This window comes from Leptomonas pyrrhocoris (assembly GCF_001293395.1).
Source record: "Leptomonas pyrrhocoris isolate H10 chromosome Unknown, whole genome shotgun sequence".
Lineage (NCBI taxonomy): Eukaryota > Euglenozoa > Kinetoplastea > Trypanosomatida > Trypanosomatidae > Leptomonas > Leptomonas pyrrhocoris.
Window position 1 is genome coordinate 173,852 of NW_015438361.1, and position 24,788 is coordinate 198,639.

Sequence of the window (24,788 nt, forward strand, 5' to 3'; positions counted from 1 at the left end):
TTACTCCTCTCTCTCTCTTCCTCCTCCCTCTTCTGCTCTTCGCCGTTGATTCAATGCACGTGACTCCCCTCCTGCACAGTTTGAACATTCATTTTCACAGCAGCGTAAAGGAGAAACAGAGAAGATAACAGGAGAGAAGAGAAGCGACATCACTTTCCGTTGACCAAGTCGCGTCTCTACTCTCTATATACGCATATAAATAAAAGCGTCAGAAAGAAGAAGACCACGGCTCTTTCCGCTCATCTTTCTCTTGTACCAACATATCACCGTACGCAGTGCGTCTGGCAACTCTACTGTACCGCGAAGTACAAGCTGGCGTCGCTGCTTCCGTTTGTCACGCACATCCACACAAACGTATTCACCAGTGGCGGTCACGATCATTTGCAGCGCTGTCGTCGTTGTGGAAGAAAACAAGACAAAGGGGACACACATCATGCTGCCGCAGAATTTTTTCAACGCAGCCTTCGTTCTGGTCCTGGCCTATCTGCTGTTTGCCTACACGAACCGCGGCGGTATCGACCTGCCACGCCCGCTGGACGGCTACTACTTCGTGCCCAACGAAACGCAGAAGCTGCTTGCCGAGGCGAACAAGGAGGCGGCGCGGGTGCTGGCTGTACGCGAGGCCAAGCAAAGTCAGCTCGGTGCCGTCGCCGCCTCCGCAGCCCTCACGCGGTACGGCGTAGCGCTTAAAGACGGCGACGAGGCTCTGGAGGCCACCATTCATTACGTCCATCAGTATCGACAGCTCGCGACTGGCGCCGAAACTCTGCGTCGGCGCGAGGCACCGAATCGAAACAAGAAGCACACGGATGCTGCATCGCCCGCCGACGTAGACGGTCAGTCCCCTGTTCCAGTGCAGGTGTTTCTGGCCGCCGACAACGGCACTTACTCGGGCATGCACGAGTTGTACTTCATCCAAGCCGCTATGCGCTACAGCACTCCTTTCGAGATCGACGGCTGTCGCTCTGCTACCTTCGGTTTTCTCGAGAAGCCGCACCGGGACGCGCTGACGTGGAGCGTTCAGAATCAACAGCGCGGCGCCAACGAAGACGCATCGAAAGGGTTACGCCACATTCCCGTGCTGGCAGTAACAACAGGGATATACGTGACCAGCTCCGCGGCGTGCACGGCAGCTGTGATGGAGCTGCCGATGTTCCACGTGCAGAGCGTCACGCTCATCGGCACGTCAGGCGCTTCGCCGGTGGTGGGCGGTGGTGGATGGAACGCGCAGGTACCGCCGGCCCACCGCGCGGTGTCGAGCGAGAAGAACGAGAAGGACACAAACCCCACCTGCCAGCAACAGTGGGCGCCGGACGCGGAGAAGGTTGCCCTGGGCTCTGTCTGCGTCACCTACGGTTCCCTCTTGCAGGAGTGTGGGCACTGCGTGGAGGAAAACGAGCTGACCTCGCTGTGCGCGCGTCCGCGGTGCACAATGCACAACTCAACGACCTTCTTCGGCCCGTGCAGCTTCCGCCACCCGACCTCGTCCTTCGCGGAGCAGATGAAGGGGGCGATGTACCGCCGGCCGTTTCCCACGCCGCCGACGATCGTGAAGGAGGCCATGCAGGCCTTCTGGGAGGTGAACGAGGCGGTTCCTGAGTACGTGCTGTCCACCGAGGAAAGCGGTACGGCGAAGCTCAACGCCTCCGAGATGATTCTCTCCTACAACCGTGTCCCACCCAAGACGCCGATACTGCTGAACTGTGCGGAGGTGGTGACCAGCCAGATTCTCGCCGGCCCACGCTCTGATATATTGTGTCGGCAGTACACGGAGGAGCTGTTTGAGGGCCTCTACCCGGCGAAGGAGCTGTCGTGTGTGCAGTCGATGGAAGGGGTGGGCGTACTGCACGTCCTGACGCGCGAGTACCCGCACGTGCCCGTAGCGATCGTGCGCGGGGTGTCCAACTACGACATGTTTCCCTTGTCCCGCCACGTACACTTGCTGAACCGCACGACAAACGCGAATCAGGTGGCGCGGGACGAGTGGTACGTGTCGTGGGATCAGAAGGAGCACTACATGAGCGACGACAAGTTCCACGATTTCACCAAGGCTTCGTACCGCTACTCCATTGAGACGGCGAGCGCGGTGGTGTTGAATTACTTCTTAAGCGCAGAAACGGGACTGCCGGGGATGGTGTGACGTGAATGAGGGAGGATTGCTGGTGGGTAAAGGGGGAGGGAAAGGGAAGGAAAAGGCCTTGATGTCGTTTGCTGGGGTTTTTCGCTTTTTCCTTCTCCTCCCTCGTGGTGTTTGTCTTCCTCGCTAACACGTCTTGTTGAATATACGTAGGAAGCAGAAGACACACACATGCACCACTCTTCCCGTATTCCTTCTTTCTTTTTGTCTTCACAAGTTGACTGTGGATCATAATTGCATTAGTTCTGTGTTTGTTTTTCAAATTATTAATTCTTATCGGAATTACATCACAAAAAGAAGCAGAGGAGAAGAAAAGGGGGTTTGCATTTTGTCGCTGTGCGCTGCGCACGACGGCTATCACGCCGTATTTTCCCTTCGTCTGTTGCAGCACGCACAGTTGGCAAATGCTCTGTTCTTCTTTGCTTCTTTGTCTCCTTCACATCGAGCGAACTGCCGTAACGTACTTGAGTAATTTGCTTTGTCTTTTTTTTTGGTTAAGGATTGGAATCGCTGACCTTGCGGACGGAGCAGCACAGCCAAGAAACACGCTGTCCTCGCGCTCTCAAAATACTACTATTTGAAATGAAATCGAAAAGCGTTCTTCAGAGACAACCGCGATGCAACAAGAACTCTTTTCCCTCCCCGTTCTTCAGAAGAGAGAGAGAGAGAGAGACAAAACGGCCGTTTCGCGCACTCGCACTTTTCTCCGATTGGATTCTTGAACGCACGCTGGAAAGCGACTGTTGCCGGTGGGACATGCTAAGGCGACGCCCCGCCGACGACTTTGCGGTCCGCTGCCATTTCTTCTCTATTTGAAATCGCTGCTCGTTCTTACACTGCTTCCTTTTATAATTTCTTTTGTTACTTGATGCGTCGCCTAAACCACATACACAATCGCCTTTGATTTCACGACAAGTAGGTAGGTCTCTTCGTCAGCAAGGACGCTTCGAGAGGTCTGGGAATAAGCAAGCCGGGAGCGTTGCAGAAGGAAGACAGGAGAGATGGTCTTCTACTCCCTTGTACTCGTGATGAAGCCGCGTCCGCGGAAGTTCACTTCACAGGCGCTCCGCGAGATCGCCGTCAACATCTACAACCACGGAGGCCTCCTTCGTAAAATGTCGAATGAGGGAATTCTTCGCCCTTACAGTCGATTCCGTGATGCCGACAACACAGCCATCACGTACGCCCGCTACGTCACGGTGCAGCTAGATATCGGTGAGGAGCAGATGAACAAGGTGGAAAAGATTATTCGCGAGCACGCCGATGTGAACATCACGTTGCGGCTGAACAACCTGGAGCGTCCTCCTGGGGTGAAGCACAATAAGCAAAATGCAGCGTCGTACTTCCCGCTCGACACGTTTACCCGCTTGGAGGAGGAGATCAACTGGCCGCCGCAGGTGTCAGGAGATGTGTATGAGCAGCTAGACATGAACTGGAAGGAGTTCTCGCGTACGCGATGGTCCAACTATCTTCGCAGCTAGGGATAACGCTGGGAGGAGAGATCATCGAGGCGAACTGCGACATAAATCTTCACAACCTTCTTTTTTTTGGGTTTCTGTTGCCGGAGGAGACGTTTCATGGTGCATTTGTGTTCGTGGCTGAAGTGTCCGCTGAAGTCTCATCTTGGGTCGTTGGCGGTGCCACGCTTTCATAACTTTTTTTTTGTTATTGGTGAACGTCGGAACAAACAGCAATATACTTAAAAAAAACAACGAATCAGAGTGCGGATCAACTCGCTTGCACGTAGAGATGCCGACGCTTTGAGTACGTGAAAAGCAGATAAATGCGACGCACACGCACGGAAAGGATCACCACCAAGACAATAAGCATCATCCATAAATAGATGCGTTTTGGCCGCTACACCGCGTAGCTTCGTTTCAAGCCGGCCACGCGACGTACTCGGTGCACCAAACAAGCAAACAAAGCAAGTTAATCATGAATGATCTCCACACTCTTGAGTGATGATTTTAGGCCTCTCCTGAGATTTGTTGAAGCCCCTCTTTTTTCCTCCTCCTTTGTTCTTATCTTTGCCGTTGTTCTGGTAATTTCCGCTCCTCCTCGCTTTTCTTTTTTTCATTTACGCTCATCTTCAAAAAAAAAACAACACCATTCCCTTAGAACACCGAATCACAGGCACACACACACCCACACACGCGAAACCGCCCTCGCCCGCTCTTCCAAACACCTTCACTTTTCTGTTTTGCTTAAAGGAATTTGCCTTTTAGCAAGTGGCGCCGTTTGCGGAATAGGGCTCTCTCTTTGCATCGATCTGTATTAGTTGTCTCCTCCTTTTCACCACTCAAAAAACAACAACACACACACACACACACAACACACCCTTAGCTTCTCATGGCAGCTCCCCCCTCAGATGATCTCGCCCGTCTCCGGGAGGAGCTCGCGCGGGAGGAGGCCGAGCTCGCAGAGCTGGAAAGCGACGTGGAAGCGAAGGCTGCCCAGCTTGGCTACCTGCACACCGAATACACCCTCAACAAGATGCGTCTCTGTCACTACTACGAGCCACGGCTGCAACCGTTGCGCAGCACCACCTGCGCCGCCGCCGAGAAAGAATCGCTACTGCAGCTGCAGATCGAATGGCTGGAGCGCTTCGTGGTGGAGCAGGAACGGCGCTCGCAGGGCGGTGTGTTTATCGAAGTACGCGACATGAAGCCCGCTGCGGAGGAGTACGAGAAGAAAGCCCGGCAGACGCTGCTGCGGTGCTACGAGCACATTTTGGAGTGCCCAGAGGATGCCCTGCGCATGATCAGCCAGTACGCCTGCCCACCAGACGACGCCATCGCCACCATGCAGCTCGTGATGAAGGTGCGCGGCGAGCCGCTGGAGGAGTGCACGTGGGGTGCGGCCCAGGTGCTGCTGAGCTACAACTACTTCCATGACTTTTTTGTTACCCGCAGCGAGAGCCTGCTGAAGCGGTGCGACTTGCTGGACGACAACCTGATGAACGAGCTGGAGCTCTTCTGCGCGAACCCGCATCACGCCGTGGCCGCACTCTATCAAGTCAGCATCCCCATTGGATGCATGGGGGAATGGCTGCGTGCTATCCGGGATTACTACCGCGTGAAGCTGGTGACGGCACCGGTGCTGCTGCCGCGTAGCGCAAACACACGTCATGAGACGGAGCGGGCACGGAGCTGGTTGAAGGCGGTGACGCTGGGCGGCGGCGAAGCAGCGGAGTCATCCGCTAAGCGCCCCTCAACCCTCTTTGTCGAGAAGGGGAATAGCGCTGCCGCGGAAAGTGCAGCAGCGGACAACACGGCAGCAACGGAGATGGACACGGAGGAGAAGGCGGCGCTGGAGTCGTACGAGGCAGTGAAGGAGAACCTTCAGCAGTTCACGCAGTCCGCCGCTGAGGCAACGGAGCTCGTGGTGAAGCTGCGCCATCGCCTGCATCGTCTGCGGGAGAGCGTACGCGTGGCCGAGGAAGAGCGGGCTGCGATTGAGAAGGAGATGGAGGAGAAGCTGGAGGAAGTGCGTGGAAACTACGATGGAACGATGGTGCCGCTGGAGGATCAGTTGGAGGGAACCACTGAAACCTTTGTGCAGCGTATTACGCGTAAGTCAGCGAACACTCCACTTCCCCCACCAACCCCGGCAGACACCGCAGCTGTAAAGTCGAGCGAACAGGTCGCTGATGCTGTTCCCGCGTAGACGCACGGCTTCGTCAGAGCGCTTGCCAGCTGCACGGCGCAGAGGTTATAGAACTTTGCAAAAGGATAAGGTGCTACATCTCTCTTTTCTCTTCTCTGTGGCCACGCAGATGTACGCACTCGATGTGCTCGATACCCTCCGTCTCCTCGTTTCTGCGCTAATACAATGGAATAGGTGCTTACCTCCGAATGTAATGTAGCTATCTTCTTGTTTGTTTGTTTGTTTTCTTCTTTCTTTGCACTTTTCACAGTGCCCGATGTTTTCTGGTGGGTAGTTGAGGCGAAGACTACGCAGCTGCCATGTACAGGTGGAACGCACGCACTTTTGCTGTTGTTTCGCGTGCTTCCTTTTTGTTTTGTTTTTGGTTGTTTTCGCTCTTCTTCATTTCGGATAACGTTCATGGAGGAGGGACAAACAAACTAACAAAGACACAGACAAAATTCGGAGTAGGAAACCATGGAGCACCGTTTCGTTCCAACGGCTTTTGCGACAATGGAGAGGGTAAAAATAAGCGTGGCTTCATTCCCAATTCAATGACAAAGACGCCGTCGTACTCTCCGCTTTCTTTCTTTCTCTCTCTTCTCGAGTGAGGGTTGAACACGCTTTCCACCACTAGAAGTACGCAGCCGGTGCATTAGCGGCTTCGGGCGCTGAGCTGCTGGAAAAGTTGGCTGAGAAGCACCGCTGATAAGGGCGGATCAACAACGATAATAGTAATAGTATGTGCTGCCTTTGCGGCCTTGAGTAGAGCAACCTATGTATCTCACATCCCCCACCCGTTTTTCCCTTTCTGCCTCTTCCTTTTCTCATCAAACGTTGGGGTTTTTTTTTTCTTGGGTCCGACGATTGTGTCAACTCGGTGAGCGAAGACGGAACGTGAGGACAAAAAGTACTGCCATTGCCACCGCAGCAACGAGAAAAAGCAAACACCGAAAACGGACAGGAAGCGACATGCCACGTGAGGTGTACACCTGCTCCGAGTTTCCCTCGCACCTTCCCAGCCTTCTGCACCGACACCCGACGGCAACAACGCTGCTGCTGCAACTCTCTCCCGTCACCGCGGCATCGGACGCAAAGCAGACATCACATACGGCACAATACAGGTTGTTACCTGCGCCGTCGCAGGCAAGCTGGGCCGATGGCCCAACCGACTTCATCACGTTCTATGCCGTGTTGTTGCGCCAGACCGGCGGAGAGGAGGACGGTGCATCCGAAGGCCCTCGATTCGACTGGTCCTCCGCCGCAGCAGACGGTGCTGCGTGCATTGAAAACGTATCTCTCCTTGTCGGACACGCGTCTCACATTACGCTGCAGTGGTGCGCGCTGCTGCAGCACGCGCTGAGTGTCACTTCCCTCCTGCTGACGGCGTCATCTTGTCGCGGCGACGAAGGCGCTGATTTGTTTTCTCCGTCGTTTGGCAGCGAAGGTGACGGCGTTTCCTGCCTCAACAGCCGCCGCTACGCAACACAGGGAGTGTCGAGGCTTCTCGTGCGTCTCGCGCCCTTTGTTCCGCCGCTGCAGTGGGACCGCCACGTGGACGGCGTTCTTGGCTCGCAGCACTTTGTGTGTACGTCTCACCGCTGTTTCCTTTCGGGGAAGAGCAGTGCGGACGAAGGCGACCGCAGCGAGGTTGTGGGGTGCAGTGGTGAATACGAGAGAGGCGCCACACGAGACTCTTCTGGTGCTGCTGCTGCTGCTGCTGCTACTGGAGAGGAAGAAGGCGGCCACAAGCAGCTTCCGTGTGAGGGCTCGTCCTTGTTGCAGAGACGGCGGCACGAGCAGCATGGCTGCACAGCAACCGTCAGCCTGCCGCCGTTGCCGTTGCGAATCGCCGCCGTCTTGAACGGCAACGTGCCGCTGCCACAAAGTCCTCTTCCACCAAACACTATTTGTGTGCTGTGTCTCGTTGCCCACGACGGATGCTCGCTCACCTCCTCTTCTTGTGCTGCATCGGCAGCATCATCAGCACCAATCACACAAGGATCAGAGCCGAACGCTTTCGATTGCATCTGCGATTTTCTCGCAGATGCGGTCATGCCGATTGTCAGCCTCGCAGTTGTTGGCGGCTCATGGGCCCGCACGCCGTCAGGCGAGCTGCGGCGTGACGTGTGCAAAGCTCGTGGGAAGCTGGGGAACAGCTACGCGATACAGCTGCCTAACCGACCGGACAGTTTCGCTGAACAAAGAGCTCGTAGCGTTACCTTTGTGGTTGACTTCTCCACTCCACTGCTGCGTGAGCTCGCACGATCGGCAGCCAACGCTCGTTCAACGTGCGATGCGATGGTGTCGAAGGAGCGACACGGTATTTCACGGCAGATTGCTGCTGCGATGCAGGAGGCGTTGGGGCAGCTGGTGTCGGCCAACATCGACGTGTTTAGCTTCCCGCCCCGTGAGAAGGGCAGCACTGCAGCGGCCGCAGTGCACGACGACGTCTCGTCTGCAGCACATGCTGCAGGCGGATCCGCGCCGCTGACACGTGAAGTACTGTGTCGCAGCATCGCGGAAAGTGTGAGTCGCATTGTGTCATGCTCGCCCCATCCAGAATTCAAAACGGAGGTTGTCCGCCTTCTCTGGGGTACTGAGGTTGCGGACACGTCCGTTGCGGTGGGTGCGAGGGCGCCGTGGTCGCTGCCCTCAGTGGATGTGATCCAACGTCGCATTGAAAGGTGCCTACTCGCATCATCTTCAGAATGAGCACGCTCAAAGAAGCCTCTTCCTCTTTTTGTTTAATTGAAAAGATGTCGTCTGCCATGTTGCAGCGTCTTTCTGCTATTCAACCGCTAGTTTCTCTGATGACAATGACAGCACTAATAGCAGTGAAAGAGCAGAAATCTGGTTTTGAGTGCATTCGCGAATAGCGTCTGCGTTGCTCTCTATGTATGCTGTTTTCCGTTCTGTATCGGCAGGGCTTCTCTTTCTCGCCTGGGAAAGGAAGAAAGAAAGAGAGAGAGAAAAAAGGTGACGTCCAACGCGCATCATCCTTAACGAGCGTCACCGATTCTTACTATTATGCTTACTGGCATTATTTTGAATCTTCCTTCCGCTTTCTTTTCCACTTTTTCACGCGCCTTACAAAAAACAAAATCGGTAGCAACGAACAGCAGAAACGATACTTCTGTCTTTCTTTTTTTCTCCCCTCTTTTCCCACTTCTGTTGTCACCGGTGTACCCTACACGGGTTCCTCGCGGTACATCTGAATACTCCGCTACACCAGCCACCATTTTTTGTTCGCTGTATCGTAAATGCACCGCCGTGTTCGTCTCCTGTACCTCGAGTTCATGTATCTCCTGCCCCAACTCGACAGCTTTTTCACACCACGAGGCACGGCAGCAGCGACAAACGCCAATTCTAGGCCACCATCACCGACGCTGTCACGCCCGTTCTTCCTACGGGTCGCAGACGATCATCCAGTCTGCGTACCGCTTCGACGCGGCAGGGCGGTGGAGTTCCGCACGCGTCGTCAAGAGAAAAACGAAGGCGCCGCAGACGCTGACGCAGCATCGGAGCGAATGGTCGTCTTCAAGCTGCAGACAAGTGAGGAGGTGAAGATGCTAGACGCATACATGCCGAAGGGCTGGGAAAACAATCGTAGAGTTTCTGCCTCGAATTTGTCGGCGCAGCCTCCGCAGCTCTCAGCGGAGGCGGAGTACCGCGCCCACGTGCAGCAGCTTTTCTACGCGAACGCGTTGGTGCCGGTCGACGCGGCGGAGTGGAAGCGCTGCCTCGCTCGCGGCCGCTACGAGCTGCGCGGCATCCAGAACGTGCTGCATGTCCGCAAATATCGCGCGTTAAACAAGCGCTACGGGTGGTCCTCGCAGCTCTCTCGCACGGAGCTGGAGGCGGTTTGGGCAGGTGACATGGCGCAGGTGGAGCAGGCACTGCTGGGTCTGTCGAACAAAGACGTCTACGGTTACGCAGAGTCGGCGGAGAGGGAGGACGAGGAAGTGGCGGCCCCGTAAGATGATCAATAGCTCTTTTTTTCCCTTTGGCGTTCACTGGTTGCTTGTCCTCTGTCCTGCTCGCCGATTACACGGTAATGTGGCGGTTCCCACAAAGAGTTAGTTCATGTTCTTTTTTTTCCTTCTTTCTTCTTTCTCTTATACCCTTATTCGTTTTTCTGCTCTTTTCTTTTTCAATCCTGGGTGTTTTTTTTTTTTCACATGCAAGCGATGACGTTTATCTTAGCGGAGTCAAATATCAAAATCGAGACGCACAGACCCACAGCCTTCTCGTGTCTCGCCCTTTTTTTTTTGCGGTACGGATGCTTCTCACAACTATTGGGAAGGAGCACGGCACACAGATCTTGCAATTGGCAGCAAAGCGCTTTTTCCCTTTTTTTTCTGACTACCGATGTTTCGCTGCGCACGAAAGCGACGTGCTTCGACTTTTTGTCTGCATTCTTGGTGGGTTGACACTCGTGCACTCCGCTGCGTTTACCATTTGTGTTGAATCCCTTCTCTCTTTCTCTCTCTCTTTCTTCTCTTTTACGCCACTTTGTTGGCACGCTACACTCTATTATATTGCTCCTATCACCTTTCCTTTCCTGCAGTGTGCGTTCACGCGTAGTGTTAACTTGCTTGTTTTTTCCTGTTCTACACCCAAAGCAACCAATCTCTCTCTCGCAACCATGCCGCCGAAGATGGGACAGACGAAGAAGGCCAAGATGGAGGCCGCCAACAAGGGATCCAAGAAGACGACCAAGAAGTGGAGCAAGGGTCAGTCCCGCGAGGCCCTGCAGAACGCCGTGATGTTCGACAAGGAGACCTACGACAAGCTCCGCACCGAGGTGCCCAAATACAAGCTCATCACCCCCTCCATCATCTCCGACCGTCTGAAGATCGCCGTCTCCATCGCCGCCGCCGGCCTCAAGCAGCTGTGCCGCGAGCAGCAGATCCGTCTGGTGTCGTGCTCGAACAAGACCCGCGTGTACACGCGCATCGTGCAGGCCGCCCCGGCTGATGCTGCCGCCGCTACCCCGGCCCCTGCTGCCGAGTAAAACGAGAGGGCGTGTGCTGCAAAGTAGGAAGTAAGTCAACATGTGCGGAGTTGCGGGTGGGCTTGTAGCGCTCGCGGATTATTTCTATTTCGACGCTTCTCAGCCTTCTCCCCCTCGCATTCTTCAGCTTTTCAAGACGCGCTTCGCCGCTTGTATTTTTTTGCACCCGAGTATTACGTGAGTGATAGGGGCAGAGAATATGAGTGGCGCCTGCGCCAATTGATTTGGCGTGTTCTCGCAACTTTTTTATTTACTTTTCTTTTCTGTTTCTTTCTATGTGTGCTGACTCACCCTCTTCTTCCCGACTTCTAGCGGGGTGACGGGAGAAGCTGGGATCGGGCAGTACGTATTACTAAGAAAACATAAGTAGTAGAATCGGAGATATGAAGTAGTATTCGTGAAGGTCTCCGTGGAGCTGTGCAAACAGGGTGTAAACGGGCCTTGTTCTATCACCAGGTCAGCCGAATCTTTTCGGTTCCAGCTGCCTTGTGTCCTTCTTCGTATTTCCGCAAAGAGGAAGCGCGTGCGCTCTCTGCGCCGCCGTACGCTTGCGTAGCCGGCCGATTTTATATTACCGTACCTCGCATGTTGTCTCGCGGTGCCTTTTTTACGGGAAGAAGAATGAAAGAAAAAACTGTAACTCTTCCACTTCAATAAACGATTCTTTCCTCTCTCTCTCGCCCTTTTTCTTTTTTTTTTTTCTGTTTCCCACGCATCAGCGTCCATAACGCGGTATTTTCCATTTAGGAGGAGAGCGAGTACCATCGTTTGTTGTGGTTCTGTCTGCTCAGCCTTGTTTGTTGTATCTTCAACGTTGTTCTTGTGTGACTGGTGCTTCTTTTTGTTTTGGTGTGTGTCATTCTCGTGCACCGAAGTCTCGTAACTGTCGTTGCGTGCGAGCGTGGCGCACAACAGAGTCGCTCCTCTCTTTCTTTCTTTCTTCATAGTCACTGTTATTTTTGGCTTTCTTCGCAGTACTGCGCTCCTCCACACGACAAGATCCCATAGAGTCACACTTACGCGAGCACAGAGATTGACTCTGGGTCTGCCACACATTTGGGTAAACCGTTTACCCTGACACACAGTGCTCCTACGCACACGAGAACCTTCTTCATCTGTCGAATCAAGAACCGCAGCCCGCTGCTCTCCTCTGCGTCCGGTCCTTTCCCCCCTTTCTTGTTGTACTTCTTCACTTGTTGGAGTGCGTAGTTGACGCTCAGCACCACAAATTCCAAAAATAATCGGTTTCTTCTTCTCTCTTTCTTTCACTTTCTGTTTCATTTCTGTTTCTTCTTCTTCTTCCCATTCTCTTTGGCGCTATCTTTCTTGTGGTGAGTTTTCCCCTTTCTCTAAAAGTAAAAGAAAAATTAAAAGGCCTCCATTACGTGTGTTCGTGTATCGTTGGACATAAACGCATATTTTCCGTTTCTGGATTGGGCATGTAACGCGAAGAGAAGCGACGACAGTTCGTGCATCACCCTTTGTTATTTATGTATTTATCACAAATCCCGCACTATATACATTTTTGTTTTCCTCAGTGTGTCTTCGACAAGAGTTGCTTTTCGCAGACACAAGAAATAACAACAGGCGAGGGTCCAACGCACGCTTCTCATCGTCTGCACACGCGGCTATGAGCGTCTCGGCGGATGTGCTGCCGTCACCCGTCGTCATGGAACCGCCATCGTACACCGCTGACGGGTTCGTCGCTGTTACCTCACCACATACCCCTCCCAGCGCCCCGCCAAACTCCGCCAACCACAGACTTGTACGGCCACTGCTGCGACAGCGTAAGAACACTCTCCAGCAGGCGAGCCACGGCCTGAGTGGACAACGTGCCTCTCCACCGGCAAAACCTTCACTGGTGTCTTCGAGGTACCCGGAGGAAAAGCAGGAGGAAGGCAGCGGCACGGCCGAAGAACGTGGTAGCACCGAACCAGCAGATAACGAGTCGAAGAGCCCTGCGCTCGCTGCGTCCACTACCACCACTACTACTAGCAGCACAAAGGCACCGTTTGCGGCGGCCACGTGTTACCAAACAGAGTCGGACGGCGACGACGTCCGCACGGAGCTGTCCACACTCTCGGCTGTCCATTACCCTCCTATTCACTCATCCGCCGCGGCCAACGCGAACATCAGCGCCACTCAGCCGCGCGTACAACGCCCCAGATCCTCCCGTCCTGGCCCGCTCCTTTTACCCCGCACTGACGCCACCCTGTCACTGGCGTCCTACCCTTCGAACCTGTCGTGCAGTGTACCGGTGAACAACAGCGCCTCCAGCAGCCTTGCGGGTATCTCTTCCCTGTCTAAGCAGGGGAATCCCACGGAGGGTGCTTGTTCTGCCGGGCCGAAGCTGTCCTCTCCGTCCACCGCCTTATCTGGTAATGGGGAACGAGTGGGCTTGAACGGTAGACCAGCGCCGCCGCTGCTGCGCTCCTCGCTGTTCACCCCCACGCTGAACGACGACGCCCGGCCGTCTTCTGCCTTGTTGACCACCTACCAAGTGCAGCTCAACGGCCCGGTCAGCGTCTCACCGCAGCTGCATGCTGGCCCTACCCCACCGCACATCTCGAGCAGCACGGCGAGCGTGACGAGCGGAGGGGCTACCCCCCTCAGCGGCAGCCGCAGCAGCGCTCGACCGTCGTTTACGCGCACGTTGCTCCCGACCTCCGCCGTGAGCCCCACCGAGGTGCCCAGCCCACACGCTCAAGCCAATGGAGGTCCTGCGGTGCTGCAGCGAAACGGAAGCAGCAGCGCCATCCAAGTGGTGAATGGGCGCGTGCTGGCGTCGCCGCGTGTGGCGCAGCGGCCGCCGCTGAGCGCGCGTCGTATCACGTTCGATCGAAGTGCTTCAACCGTGTACTCCAACGACGGCCCTACCTCAGCGTCTGCCTCGAGGAAAGGAGCAGAGAGCGGGGGCGTGAAGGGAGGGCTGGAGGAGAGCTGTGGTGCCGGTGATCGCGTGGAGCCGATGCTGACAAAGGAAATGCGCAAGTTTGTGCTCGGTCAGTACCGCTCCCTGCAGCGCGACGTGCGCACCTTGGCGACGGCGACCGAGCAGGCCGACGCGCCGGCCCAGACGGACGTGTCCGCGACAGACTTTGTCCACATTAAGCGGAGCACCTGTCCGCGGCACTCCAAGACGGCGGTGCGTGCCGCGCAGAAGAAGCAGGAGGAGGAGCGTCTTCGCGCACTGCAGCAGCGGCACCACGACATGGAGATTATCCGCAACGGCGGCCGCGAGCAGGTCAGCGCAAACATGAAGAGCAGCGCGGTGCTGGCAGGGTCGCTCTCGAAGCTGCGCTCGCGCCACAAGTCGAACACCCAGGCAGGCAGTGTAAATCGTATGAGCAACTCGCTGGACTGCACGATCAGTGCCGCCTTTGAAGCGCAGGCTTCACCGTTTGGCTCACCGGATGAGGTGAACGGAACGGCGTTGTACGGCGCAAGCTCGTATTCCAGCTCCTCCCACGAGAAGCTGACCCAGGGGGGTAGTGAGGCAGCAGGTGTAAAAGGACGAGGAGAAATGGACGCCACCCCGGAGGACAAAACCGCATCAGCAACCGCCGCCACTACAGAAGGGGGAGAGGCGTGGCACTCGTCGAAGTTTTTTTTGCCGGCCCGCACAACATCGGCATTTGCTCCCGCGGCGGAGCAAGAGCGTCGCAACAGCCGTACAGTAAACAAAAACGGCATGAAGGGCGAGGCCATCGTGGTGGCGGTGGTGCCCGACAGCGACGAGGACGAGGAGTCGGAAGAGGAAGCAGGAAAGCGGGGCACCCAGCTAAGAAGAACAAAGGGCGATACGGAGGTGCATCGACCCAGCTCTCTCAGCATGTCGGCGCCCTCCTCCGACCTCAAAGACCTGACCGTGTCTGTCACGACCGCAAGTGCGGCCAAACGGGCGGGGGAGCGCCTCCCTACGAAGAGCAGCTCGCACCCACCACAGCAGCGCAGCACGAAGCCTTGTTCCTCGTCGTTGCTCCTAAGCAACACCCACGGTGACAGCGACGACAGCGGCAGCAATGGCGACGACGATGACGCGTACTTTTCTTTTAACAAGCAGCGCAGTCAGCGCCTACGCAGTACACCTTCCTTGTCCTCCACGCAACCACTGGATCAACAGAACCTGTCGATTACGCAGCCCTCGACGCCGCCCAGAGCAAGCGCGCTCTCGCCTGATCGTGTAGGCCACCGCCGCGAGCACATGCCACGCCGCACGAGAAGGTCCTCCTCAGACATGAGCGCCGCGGACGACGACGACGGAAGCAACGAAAACGCGTGCTGCTTTTGCTGTCCCTGCAGACGGCCGGAGAATTTCTTTGTGCTGTGCCGCGCGAGCCGGGAGGGCGGATCGTTTGGCGTGGCGCGCGACGCGCACGAACCTCTGCAGCGCCGTCACCCGTCTTCTCCTGCGCTCCCGCACACTGAAAACGAGAGGTCGCGGCACGAGGCAACCAAACCTGCTCCAACCACAGCGACACAACCTAGCAACGGCAAAGGAGACGTTAACACAAGTGCGGACAGTCACGTTCTGTTTGAGGATTTAGAGGACGCCAGCGATGATGACGAACCTTTGCTGTCCATGCAAAGCTTTCGTCGCACGAGCATTCAGCGTGTCCGTTAGTGTGCGAGTATGTACATTTTTAACTACTGTGCGGCTCCTTTCCCGATTCTGCAGCTCACCGTTTTAAACACGCTTTTTTTTCCATTTCCTTGTGATTTTCACCAAAGAACGAAAATGTGTTTTTGCTTCGAATTGAGGCGTTGATGTCTTTTCTTTCTCGGTGTCTCTTCAGCGCCTCTTTGTTGGGATCGTTCAAACGGCACAATTTTAGGTGTAGAAAGTTGCCTACCACTGGCTAACTATTTTGTTCAAGAACAGACGAAGAGAGGCGTCGCCGCGAAAAGTAAAAAACGATCTTTTATTATTATTTTTTAAAATTCCGTTTCCCCTTCATGTCATTCTTACTCTTGGCTTTTCTTTTACTGCTGCTGTTTCGCTCTATCAGCAAATTCTATTTTTCTTTTTTCTTTTCAAGATGTGATGCTACTACAACTATATAAATCACACACATATACGTACCAGCCAGTGCACTGACGTTTGTACAGAGACGTGCTACCACATCTCCGGAGTGTGGCACATATTGCTGACCTTCGTTCATATTTTTTTTTTTGGTTTTCCGACTTTTCTCATTTATTTGTATGCGTGTGTGTTTGCTGTGACTTCTGTTGGCTTCGTTTCTCAGTTTCTGCTTTCCTTTACAGTTCTTTTATTATCATTGTGACCATTCCCCCTTCTTTTTTCTCTTTGGCTGACATTGTTTGGTTATTGATTATTCTTATTTTTTCCTCTCTTTCAGCATGTTCACGTAGTGCTCCTTCTTTTTTTTTCCTCCTTGCGTTTTCCTTTACGTGTACGGTGCAAGATACTCTTGAGCGATATCTGCAGCAGGCGGAATTGGCATTTCATGATTCGGAGTGAATCGGCTACAAACAGTTAATATATATTTTTGAATTTGAGAAAAGAAAAGCGAAGACAGAAGAGGAGAAGTTGTGAGAAGTCTGAGGAATGTAATAGTCGAGGGCCCAGACGAAGTCCTGCGATGCTGTGCTGCGGGGTGTTGTGCTCTCGTTGAAGCTTGAGGCTGAACGTATCTGCTCTCTTGCGTGGCCAGCGCACTTATGCACGCTGGGGACAAACAAACAAAAGCTTCGAGCTGTTCGTTGAGTGAAGGCATCCTTCAAAGCCTTTGCTGCGCTATTCATGCTCCTCTCTTATTGACTGCTCTCCCTGTCTCTCCACATCCTGCCCCCCCCCTCCTCTCTCACTTGGCTTCAAATAATCTTCTCTTTGCTGCTGTCTGGCCCACGACGCCCTTTCCTCCAAATCTTGCCGTTCTTTAACGTGCATCACCCCGGTGCTGTCACACAGTAAGACTTCATAAGTTTAATTCGCGCCACCGCTGCAAGTCGAGGTGGCTGGAGGACGAGTAAGGACGATCGCACCCCACAGAATTCACTCAGCCCGTCACCACTGCACATTTGCACGTCTTTTGCTTTGGTGTTGGCGCGACCATTTTTTTTTTCCCTTCCGAATTCTGGCGCATAAGCCCATTCATTAAAAAAAAAGCTCTTCTCACGTTGGCTTTGCATTCACAAGGCAGCGCGGAAGCTTCACAGCAGAACCCAAGCAGTAATTTTTCTTTCCTTTTGTTTTTCCCCTCTGTCTCCCCCCTCCCCCTCTACTTTCAGATATATATATATATAAAGAATTATCGACACCTTTTTTTTAAGTGCCGTGTTACCCTTTTCCGCAGTAGTTAGTCTCAATCGCTGTATTTCACTCATTGCAGATTTGCTCCTACAGGTTCGTTGGTCAGGCTTGCACACAGAGAGAAATAGTATATATATTAACCGTACAGCAGCGGAACCGTTTCAAGGAGTTGAGCTTCCTATGATGGCGCATGCTTCTTGAAGACGCTCAACCACCCCAAGATTATTCCTCCTTTGGCTTAATTTCTTATTTCTATTTTTTTTAGTTTGCAAAGAGTCATTTGCTCCTTCAGTGCGCCGAGTTGTGTCTTCTTCAGCACTTCTTTCAGAAGCAGGGTTTTTTTTTCGCGGTCAGGTACATCGAACTTGTGTGCTTCGGTGTGGCCTTTTCAGAATTTTTTTTCCAGACTTCGTTTGTTTTCAGCTCTTTTTCGTTGTTGTTTCGACTCTATTGAGTGCAGCTCACTCGAGTAACGCTTCAGATCACCTCTTCTTTTGGAAATAATTATTTTACTTCACCAGCACTAATCGCTGTCCTCTCACATCAGTATATATTTAAATCGATTTTTTTCCATTCTCCCAGATTCTTTTCCCCTTTGTACGGCTTTGCGCTATTTCAACGAAACAGACGGGGCTTTTTTCCCGTCTTGACCGTGTGTGCGTTCCCCTTCCGGAGTTTCGACACTGGAGTCAAAAGGAGGGCTCTCTTTGAACAAATAACTTCTCCTCTTCTTTTTCTTTTAATCACTATCATCACCTCGTCTTTACAGAATACCTCATCATAGGCACACCAAATTGGGACTGTCCCAGTAAGCCACTTTACTCATGCTGCGGGTATGTGGGTTGCGCATTTTACTGGCGATGCTTTGCGCAGTTGCCGCCGTCGGACTCTCAGAAGCTCAGCTAGCGATTGTCAGCACCGACCCCACACTGCCATTACTGGATGTTCCCTTTTGCGCGGTGCTATCTTCAGAGGGCCGAGGCAACTCGCTCTTCGTATCGTCACGCCCTAGCTGCACGACGACTCTGGCAACCGCAAGCAGCGGCTGCAGAACGAGTGGCTGGTTTGCCTTTAATGTGACGAGCGCCTCGGTAGGTGTTGACTTGAGAGCTCCTGTGGTTTCTGTTCCAGAGACATACTGGTGTTATCGAAACAGCGGTGACCGAGGGGTGTTGGTGGACCCGCTGCAGATGAACGTGATGCAGACCATTCCTATGCGCTACATTACAGATGAACTTGTCACGATGACGTTCAATACCGCCACACCGGTTGGCTCAACTATTGCCTTTTATTATGCGGATGGAGAGTGCAGGACACCGATCATTGGCTACGGAAAATTCGTACTGGGGGAAAGCCGAACACTTCAGTTGAAAATTGGAGCTGCCAACGTGGGTGTGTGCGCCATGGTGGAATCCACTGTGAGTGGGGGCACTAATACGTTCATGACGTTGCGCAACACGCTCTTTGGCGGGCCTCCAGTAATCGTAACTCCCAACTATGGTGGTCGCGATTCGGTCGTCACAATTAATCCCAACAGTTACCTCATCTACTACTGCGCTCTATCCCGCAGCAGGACCTGCAGTGATTTGCCAAATCCGGCCATACCGCAAGTTGACAAAACTGGCGCTCTTATTCTTAACATCACGCAGCCTCTTGGCGAGTACTATTTCTGCGTTGCAGAGGGCAGAAGACTGTATTACGCAGCAGCGAATATGTTCAGCGTAATCGAGTATGGCGTCCGACCGGCCTTTGCCTACGCGCAGCTGCCCACAAGAGTTTATCCTTCCCTCAGCGCAATGAGCAACATGCAGGTGGCGCTTTTCTCTTCGCAGAGTTGCAGCGGCACTGCTGTGGAGGACTGGTCGAATTTTGCGGATGCGTTGTGGAGAATTCAAGCTACAGGGACGTACTACGCGTGTGTGCGCCAGTCTCCGTCGTCGAATGGGTACTATGCAAACACATTACTGGTGGCTCCAAAGCCAGCTGTGACAACTGAACAGTCCGTTGTGGTACGAAATTTTGGGTTATCTCTGACGTTTTCCCTGTCTTCTACGGAGAAGTCTTCCGCGGAGTTCATCATCAGACTATCAAACGACAAGGAATGCATCTCGTTTTATCGAAGCGCCTCAGTAACGGATGGCATGACTGCGAGTTTCGCGATCGATGAGAATGCTGCGGACACGTTGTACTGGTGCTTATCGAACCCCATCACCAGCGGCACGGCTGACAACGGCGGAACAAAGGTGGTGGCGTACGCCTTTGTTGGCTCAATTCCAGTGCGTGATTTTCAGCTGAACTACGGTCCGCTGCACATCAATTCTACGGTCACTATTTCCCTAGACACTGTAGAGACTCTGCCAAGTGGAGTGTCCGTGGCTTTCGTGCCTGCACCGAGGTACACGTGTGCGGACGTGACAGGAGCGGCGAAATCTGCTGCTGTGATGGCGACTGTGACGAAGAACAACACGTTGACTGACGTGATCTTTCCTTCGGAGGGGCAGTGGATGATGTGTGCGTCGTTAAAAGGAAGCAGCAATCCATATTCAAGGATGCAAAGTGTGCACGTTTACGGCGACGCAACGGTGTGGTCACGCGAGATTATTCCTCAGATGGAGACTGCGTTTACGATAGGCAATCTCCAGCCACTTCAGTCCGTATTTTTAACAGACGACATGCACTGTTCGAGTGTGGCAAACATATTGGTGTCAGGCGTGACAGACAGCAACGGCGCAGTGACTTTAACAATGAAGAAAAAAAATATTCCAACGGTAGTCGTGTGTGCATCCTACCGTGGAATGCAAGATGGAACAGCCTCCGCAGCTGTAACAAAGAAAGTGGCCTATGCCGCGAGCACCAGTACACAAGTGTTTCCTACCGTCATTGAGCTATATAGAAGAAAACAGCAGCTGCGAGTTGTGGGTGGTGGCGCACATACTGTGGTAAACAAGGCAGTGCATTTAACGTCTGCTGACATCGCCTGTCCACTGTCCATGACAGTGCCCAATTTTGCTACAGTACTTCCTGCACTGCAGAGAGGCAGTGACGCGGACGTCCCTGTCACGACGCTGACGCTGAATGACAACATGATGGACACCCGATACCGCGTGTGTGTTGAGACAAGCAACACGTACGAAGATGCCGGCACTATCACAATCACGCGTGTTTCGCTAACAGCAACCATCACGTCCAAGAACGTCTCATTTGTGGCTGGCCAGCTGGCTTCTTTGACGTTCCCTGCTGATTACACGAGTGTTGCGTTGGTGGACAGCTTCGTGGTGGTGAGCGAGATTGTGGACTGCACAAGTGATATAGGAAGTGTTACAATGTACGCCAGTGGGATTATTAACGCGAGTAGCGGCGCAGCAGATATGTTTATTGCACCGACTCCCCCCGGAAGTACGACGATGAACCTGCGCGTGTGCGTTGCCCAACAGAGTTGCCTGCTGAACAACACCTTCGGCTACGTGGATGGTGGTTTGCTGACCTCCAACGCTTTCACTGCGGTGAGCAAGTACGCACTGAGCAGTCTGAACGGCGGAGTGGCGGGGTGGCCGGTGCTGAGCTACGCTGCACTCTACCTGGTGAAGTGCTTCGGCGCGGCGTGCGGTGCAAACGCTGCCTCCATGACTTGCAGCAGCGCGTGGCCGCAGTACCCCGTCAGCGAAAGGACGAATGTCACTGCGAGACCCAGCCGTGGAACGTTCCTACTGTGCCAGAGCGTTTCGACAGCTTCCGCAACAAGGGTGGTAGGCTCCAACTCGACTGTCGAGGTGATAGATCCGTTTTCCATGTCCTTCACAGAAAATCTCACTCAGCTTGAGGCTTTCGTGAACTTTAGCGCCACTGTGTCGGGTGGCAACGGAGAGAGTGTGGAGGTGGTTGTGCAGCCCCTTTCCGTGCCCTGCGGCACCACAGCAGCCGAGTCGCAGTCCTTCACGTTTATCCCCAACGTTCAGCGGACTTTGGCGGTCACGGACATCGCTGGCTCTGAGGCGATTCATTTCTGCGCGAAGCCAAGCAGCCAATACGCGGACGCCTTCGAGGTGATGACGACAACACTGGTGAGCTTTGTGAGTCCCACGTACATTTTGTTTTCATCCACGAGCAGCGCCTCTACCGTCACCATCACACTGGCCGGTACCGTCAGCCAGCAAGGGATGCTAACACGAGAACGCGACTGCAACGTCAGCATTCTGGGCGGTTCAGTGACAGACTCGGTGGACGGTGCTTTCACTTTTACAGTTCCTCCGTGCGACGCCAACGGTAATCTGAGCACGGTGCACTTCTGTGACGTGTCCTTGGGCGTCGCCACGTATCGCGGATCACTGCTGATGCTGCGCGGCGATAACTGCTCCGCGAACGACGGCACGGCGTCCATTAAGGCCGTTTCAGTGGTTGCCAATACGCCCATCACCGACTTTGGCGTGAATACAAAGTACCTCGCGGTCTCCGGGATTTCAAAGAAGGCTGATTGCAGTTCAAAGATCCAGACGAGCGTGGCAGAGGCCGGCTACATGCCGAGCGTGGGCGAGAACGCCGTCTTCTACGTGTGTACATATCTAGTTGGAGCCCCAACGGTGGCGTTTACGACGCAGAAAGCGACACTGACGGTGCAAAACTACCGCGTGACGCCCACTGCAGCCCTCAGTCCGCTTATCCTCATCAACAGCGGAATTGAACGCGTTCTGATGACGCTAAACACTCCCCTGCCACCGGGTTACACCTTCTTTAGTGGTGGGGTCGGCTGCGCGAACAACATCGGCGATGCCCCAGGCTTCAACACGTCCGCTGCAAGCACCGTCTACAGCCACGCCAACCTCTGCGGAACGGTCTCGGTGTGCTGGCAGGGTGTGTGGACCAACACGTCGGTCGCCGTCGCACAGTTCGCATCGGTGACCACGCCACACTTACAAAGCTCAACCGTGGCCGTCGTGCGCGGCGCCTCTTACAGCGCGACCTTCTCCAGCGACAGCTGCAGCCTTGATACCACCACGGCAACATCGTCCGCAGGGGAGAGGCAAGTGTACCTATCGGCAGATCAATGCGCGTCCGTGTTGGATGGGACAGGTGCGGGACTCGACTCACTGAATTTCACGACAAGTGTGTCCAGCAGCGTGATGACAGGCCTATCGACGGCGAGCCTGTGCGCCAGCACGAGCGCGGGCATGGCTATCGTTCTTGCGGGCGTGCCTGTGGCGCGCGGCCAGGTGTACCCCGCTTCCCTCACCACTGGCATGGCAGAAGCGAGTATTTTTATCCCCAGCTTCGCACGCACAGCCTTCTGGTTAACCGCAAGGGACACTAGTTGCAGCGCCACAAATGCGCAGACGCTGGCGCCGCTAGGCTTCACGACGGACGCAAGCGGCTACGGGACGCTAAGTATTGTGTCAGCAAACGAGCTGCCATTGCCAGTGGGCGACTACTTCCTCTGCTACTCTTCTACCAGGTCTGCTGTGTCCCTCGAGAAGATCAGCGTGGTTGCCCCAACTTTCTTTGATGTGCGTGGCACGTCGTTCGTCACGGGTGTATCGAGCAAGATTATGATGCAGAAAGACCTGCAGACGTCCCACCTTCTTGAAGGCTTCAGCACCACCACCGACTGCAGTGCGCTTTCGACGGCGTACGGCTCGTGGACGCGGGTCTCCGATACCGCCATCGAGGTCACCGCCACGCGGCCGTCGAACAGCGGCACGTACTTGTGCGCCCGGGTGCCGCTGAACCTCTCCGTGTCGGCTCTGCCGAATGCGTGGTCGATCATTGCGCGGAACCTTTCGTTTGCACCGTCTGTCCTCGTCCTCCCCCCTGCCGGCTTTGACATGTGCACCGACTACACGCTGCAGAATTGCACCGCCCCCAACGGAGGTGGTGATGACCAGACCAACCGGCTGACAGTGGTGCCTGGAGACTGCTGCAGCAGCAGTGACGAAGCGAACGCTGTGGGCGTGGGCAGCATGGCTGGCGGAACGTGCACACTACACTTTGATGACGTCAAGGTGCGGCGCCAACCCGCGAACACCGTCTTTAGCCTCTGCGCGTGGAACACCTACGACGCCTCGGTGTGCGCGACGCTGAACTACGTGACGGTGAGCACCAACTGCACAGTCAAGACGACGACGACGACGAAGAAGCCCGGAGGCGTGAGTGGGGGCGCGGTGGCTCGTGCCGCGATCGGCTGCCTCTTCGGTGCACTGGCGATGGTCGCCGGAGTCGCCCTTCTCTGTTGGTATCACCACCACCAAAAAGTCGAGAAAGCGGCGGGGCTCAAAAGGAACGTCGACGTTTACAGCAACGGAGGCTCCTTCTACCGGGGTGATTACGATTTGTCGGCTGAGTGGTCCGTCTTTCTGAACCTCCCCCCGGACGGAAACAACTGCGGACGGTCGAACCGGTTGGGCGTCAGCACCAGCGCGGCCGAAATGCGGCGCGACGTCCTCGCCGAAGCGACGGGTGGCAACGATGACGCGTGCTCTATCGATTCGCATGGCGCGCCGCTCGACACAAACTTCATGGACGACTGTGAGGAGCTCACGGAGAAGTATAGAAACTTTATATGTGGTGCTGGCCCGTGTGTGGATGCGGAGAGCATAGGCGACTTCCCTATAGAAACGTTCTTGCGTCGCACCAAGCTCGACACGGAGGCACTCTGTGAATTGGCGAAGCTGCGCAGTCGGACGTCGGCTGCTGGCGACCTTTCACAGCAGTGGAACGACAGGGTGCAGCGTCATGAGCTGTTCTACAGCATGGAGCGCACCAACCCAGCAGCGAAGACCTTCTACCTCTTCTACGAAGAGCAGAACTGTCGCCGCGACGCCATCGAGATCAGCGAGGACACCGCCTTCTTCAACATTCGAACGCTGTTCAAGTCATATGCTGCGATGATGAAAGCGCAACACGGTGTGTTGCTCGCGCCGCAGCCGTCAGCCGAAGACATCCTTGAAGGCGTCTGCAGCGATCAAAACGCTTCTATACTCTCACCCGATATGGTCAACGAAGGAGGACGCGATTACTTACTCGAGAAGGCGTTGATCGCGACAGGCGCTGATCTCCTGCCCGTGTCGCGGCAGCCAGCTGAGAAGGCGGAAGAAGAGACACCGGCGCAGGCGCGAGAGAGGGTGTGGCTGTACCGGCACCGACGCGAGCTGGAGTTCCCGTGGGTGACGAACAACTTTCGCACACTCGTGGGCTACCGCGAGGACAACGGGGAGCAATACAACTACGTCGATTGGAGCCTCACGCTGCTCGACTTGCAGGCCTTCCACCCCTTGCATCGGTGGTGGTCACCGCTGCTGCCGCGTGCGCTGCCGCCCTCGGCCGACGACGCGCGAGACCCGCGCTTCGCCTTCATGCACGCCAAATCCACCGTTCCGTTTGTGAGGCGGTACTTCATGCTCTTCAAGGTCGAGTTTACAGAACGGATACAGATCGAGACGCAGGAGATGATCGGCAAGGCTGCGATCCAGATGCGGCTCCGCTGGTTTGCGAATCAGTTCGGTCTTTCGGAGATGCTAGAAGATGAACCGGGCCGTGAAGGTAATAAGGCACGGTCCACAGGAAGCGCAACCGCGGCTGGTGGAGCAAATCCGCTGAACCGCGACGGTGGCGTTGTGTGTGACAAGCTGAAGGGCATTGACAGCGAATTGTCTCGCAGCGACATAGGCGTTGAAGTCGTGTCTACCGGAGACTTCAGTGATGAGGACAGCACTGTTTTTCCGTGA

At 54.8% G+C, this 24,788-nt stretch overlaps 8 protein-coding genes across 13 annotated transcripts; all 8 read left to right on the forward strand.

The window, feature by feature from the left end:
- Positions 1 to 77: 77 nt before the first annotated feature.
- Positions 78 to 2,140, forward strand: ABB37_03202 (hypothetical protein; the record flags this gene model as incomplete). Its single annotated transcript, XM_015800461.1, has 1 exon — positions 78 to 2,140. Exon 1 carries the CDS (start codon positions 434 to 436, stop codon positions 2,138 to 2,140), a length of 1,707 nt encoding a protein of 568 aa, XP_015660468.1. The 5' UTR covers positions 78 to 433.
- Positions 2,141 to 3,051: 911 nt separating this feature from the next.
- On the forward strand, positions 3,052 to 3,618 carry ABB37_03203 (putative mitochondrial hypothetical protein; the record flags this gene model as incomplete). 2 transcript variants are annotated; one of them, XM_015800462.1, is made up of 1 exon in its annotated part: positions 3,052 to 3,618. In XM_015800462.1, exon 1 carries the CDS (start codon positions 3,139 to 3,141, stop codon positions 3,616 to 3,618), a length of 480 nt encoding a protein of 159 aa, XP_015660469.1. In that variant the 5' UTR covers positions 3,052 to 3,138. The 2 variants fall into 2 exon arrangements, with proteins under 2 accessions (XP_015660469.1, XP_015660470.1); XM_015800463.1 differs by having other exon boundaries at positions 3,055 to 3,618.
- A 635-nt stretch (positions 3,619 to 4,253) lies between these two features.
- On the forward strand, positions 4,254 to 5,803 carry ABB37_03204 (hypothetical protein; the record flags this gene model as incomplete). The annotated part of the gene is made up of 1 exon (XM_015800464.1): positions 4,254 to 5,803. Exon 1 carries the CDS (start codon positions 4,487 to 4,489, stop codon positions 5,801 to 5,803), a length of 1,317 nt encoding a protein of 438 aa, XP_015660471.1. The 5' UTR covers positions 4,254 to 4,486.
- Positions 5,804 to 6,754: 951 nt separating this feature from the next.
- ABB37_03205 (hypothetical protein) lies at positions 6,755 to 8,497 on the forward strand (the record flags this gene model as incomplete). The annotated part of the gene is made up of 1 exon (XM_015800465.1): positions 6,755 to 8,497. One exon carries the CDS (start codon positions 6,755 to 6,757, stop codon positions 8,495 to 8,497), a length of 1,743 nt encoding a protein of 580 aa, XP_015660472.1.
- A 395-nt stretch (positions 8,498 to 8,892) lies between these two features.
- ABB37_03206 (hypothetical protein) lies at positions 8,893 to 9,762 on the forward strand (the record flags this gene model as incomplete). Of its 3 annotated transcripts, none has more annotated exons than XM_015800466.1 (1): positions 8,893 to 9,762. In XM_015800466.1, the coding sequence occupies exon 1, from the start codon at positions 9,046 to 9,048 to the stop codon at positions 9,760 to 9,762; it is 717 nt and encodes a 238-aa protein (XP_015660473.1). In that variant the 5' UTR covers positions 8,893 to 9,045. The 3 variants fall into 3 exon arrangements, with proteins under 3 accessions (XP_015660473.1, XP_015660474.1, XP_015660475.1); XM_015800467.1 differs by having other exon boundaries at positions 8,903 to 9,762; XM_015800468.1 differs by having other exon boundaries at positions 9,016 to 9,762.
- A 588-nt stretch (positions 9,763 to 10,350) lies between these two features.
- ABB37_03207 (Ribosomal protein S25) lies at positions 10,351 to 10,799 on the forward strand (the record flags this gene model as incomplete). 2 transcript variants are annotated; one of them, XM_015800469.1, is made up of 1 exon in its annotated part: positions 10,351 to 10,799. In XM_015800469.1, exon 1 carries the CDS (start codon positions 10,431 to 10,433, stop codon positions 10,797 to 10,799), a length of 369 nt encoding a protein of 122 aa, XP_015660476.1. In that variant the 5' UTR covers positions 10,351 to 10,430. The 2 variants fall into 2 exon arrangements, with proteins under 2 accessions (XP_015660476.1, XP_015660477.1); XM_015800470.1 differs by having other exon boundaries at positions 10,368 to 10,799.
- A 717-nt stretch (positions 10,800 to 11,516) lies between these two features.
- Positions 11,517 to 15,423, forward strand: ABB37_03208 (hypothetical protein; the record flags this gene model as incomplete). 2 transcript variants are annotated; one of them, XM_015800471.1, is made up of 1 exon in its annotated part: positions 11,517 to 15,423. In XM_015800471.1, exon 1 carries the CDS (start codon positions 12,430 to 12,432, stop codon positions 15,421 to 15,423), a length of 2,994 nt encoding a protein of 997 aa, XP_015660478.1. In that variant the 5' UTR covers positions 11,517 to 12,429. The 2 variants fall into 2 exon arrangements, with proteins under 2 accessions (XP_015660478.1, XP_015660479.1); XM_015800472.1 differs by having other exon boundaries at positions 12,154 to 15,423.
- A 2,510-nt stretch (positions 15,424 to 17,933) lies between these two features.
- Positions 17,934 to 24,788, forward strand: ABB37_03209 (hypothetical protein; the record flags this gene model as incomplete). The annotated part of the gene is made up of 1 exon (XM_015800473.1): positions 17,934 to 24,788. The coding sequence occupies one exon, from the start codon at positions 17,934 to 17,936 to the stop codon at positions 24,786 to 24,788; it is 6,855 nt and encodes a 2,284-aa protein (XP_015660480.1).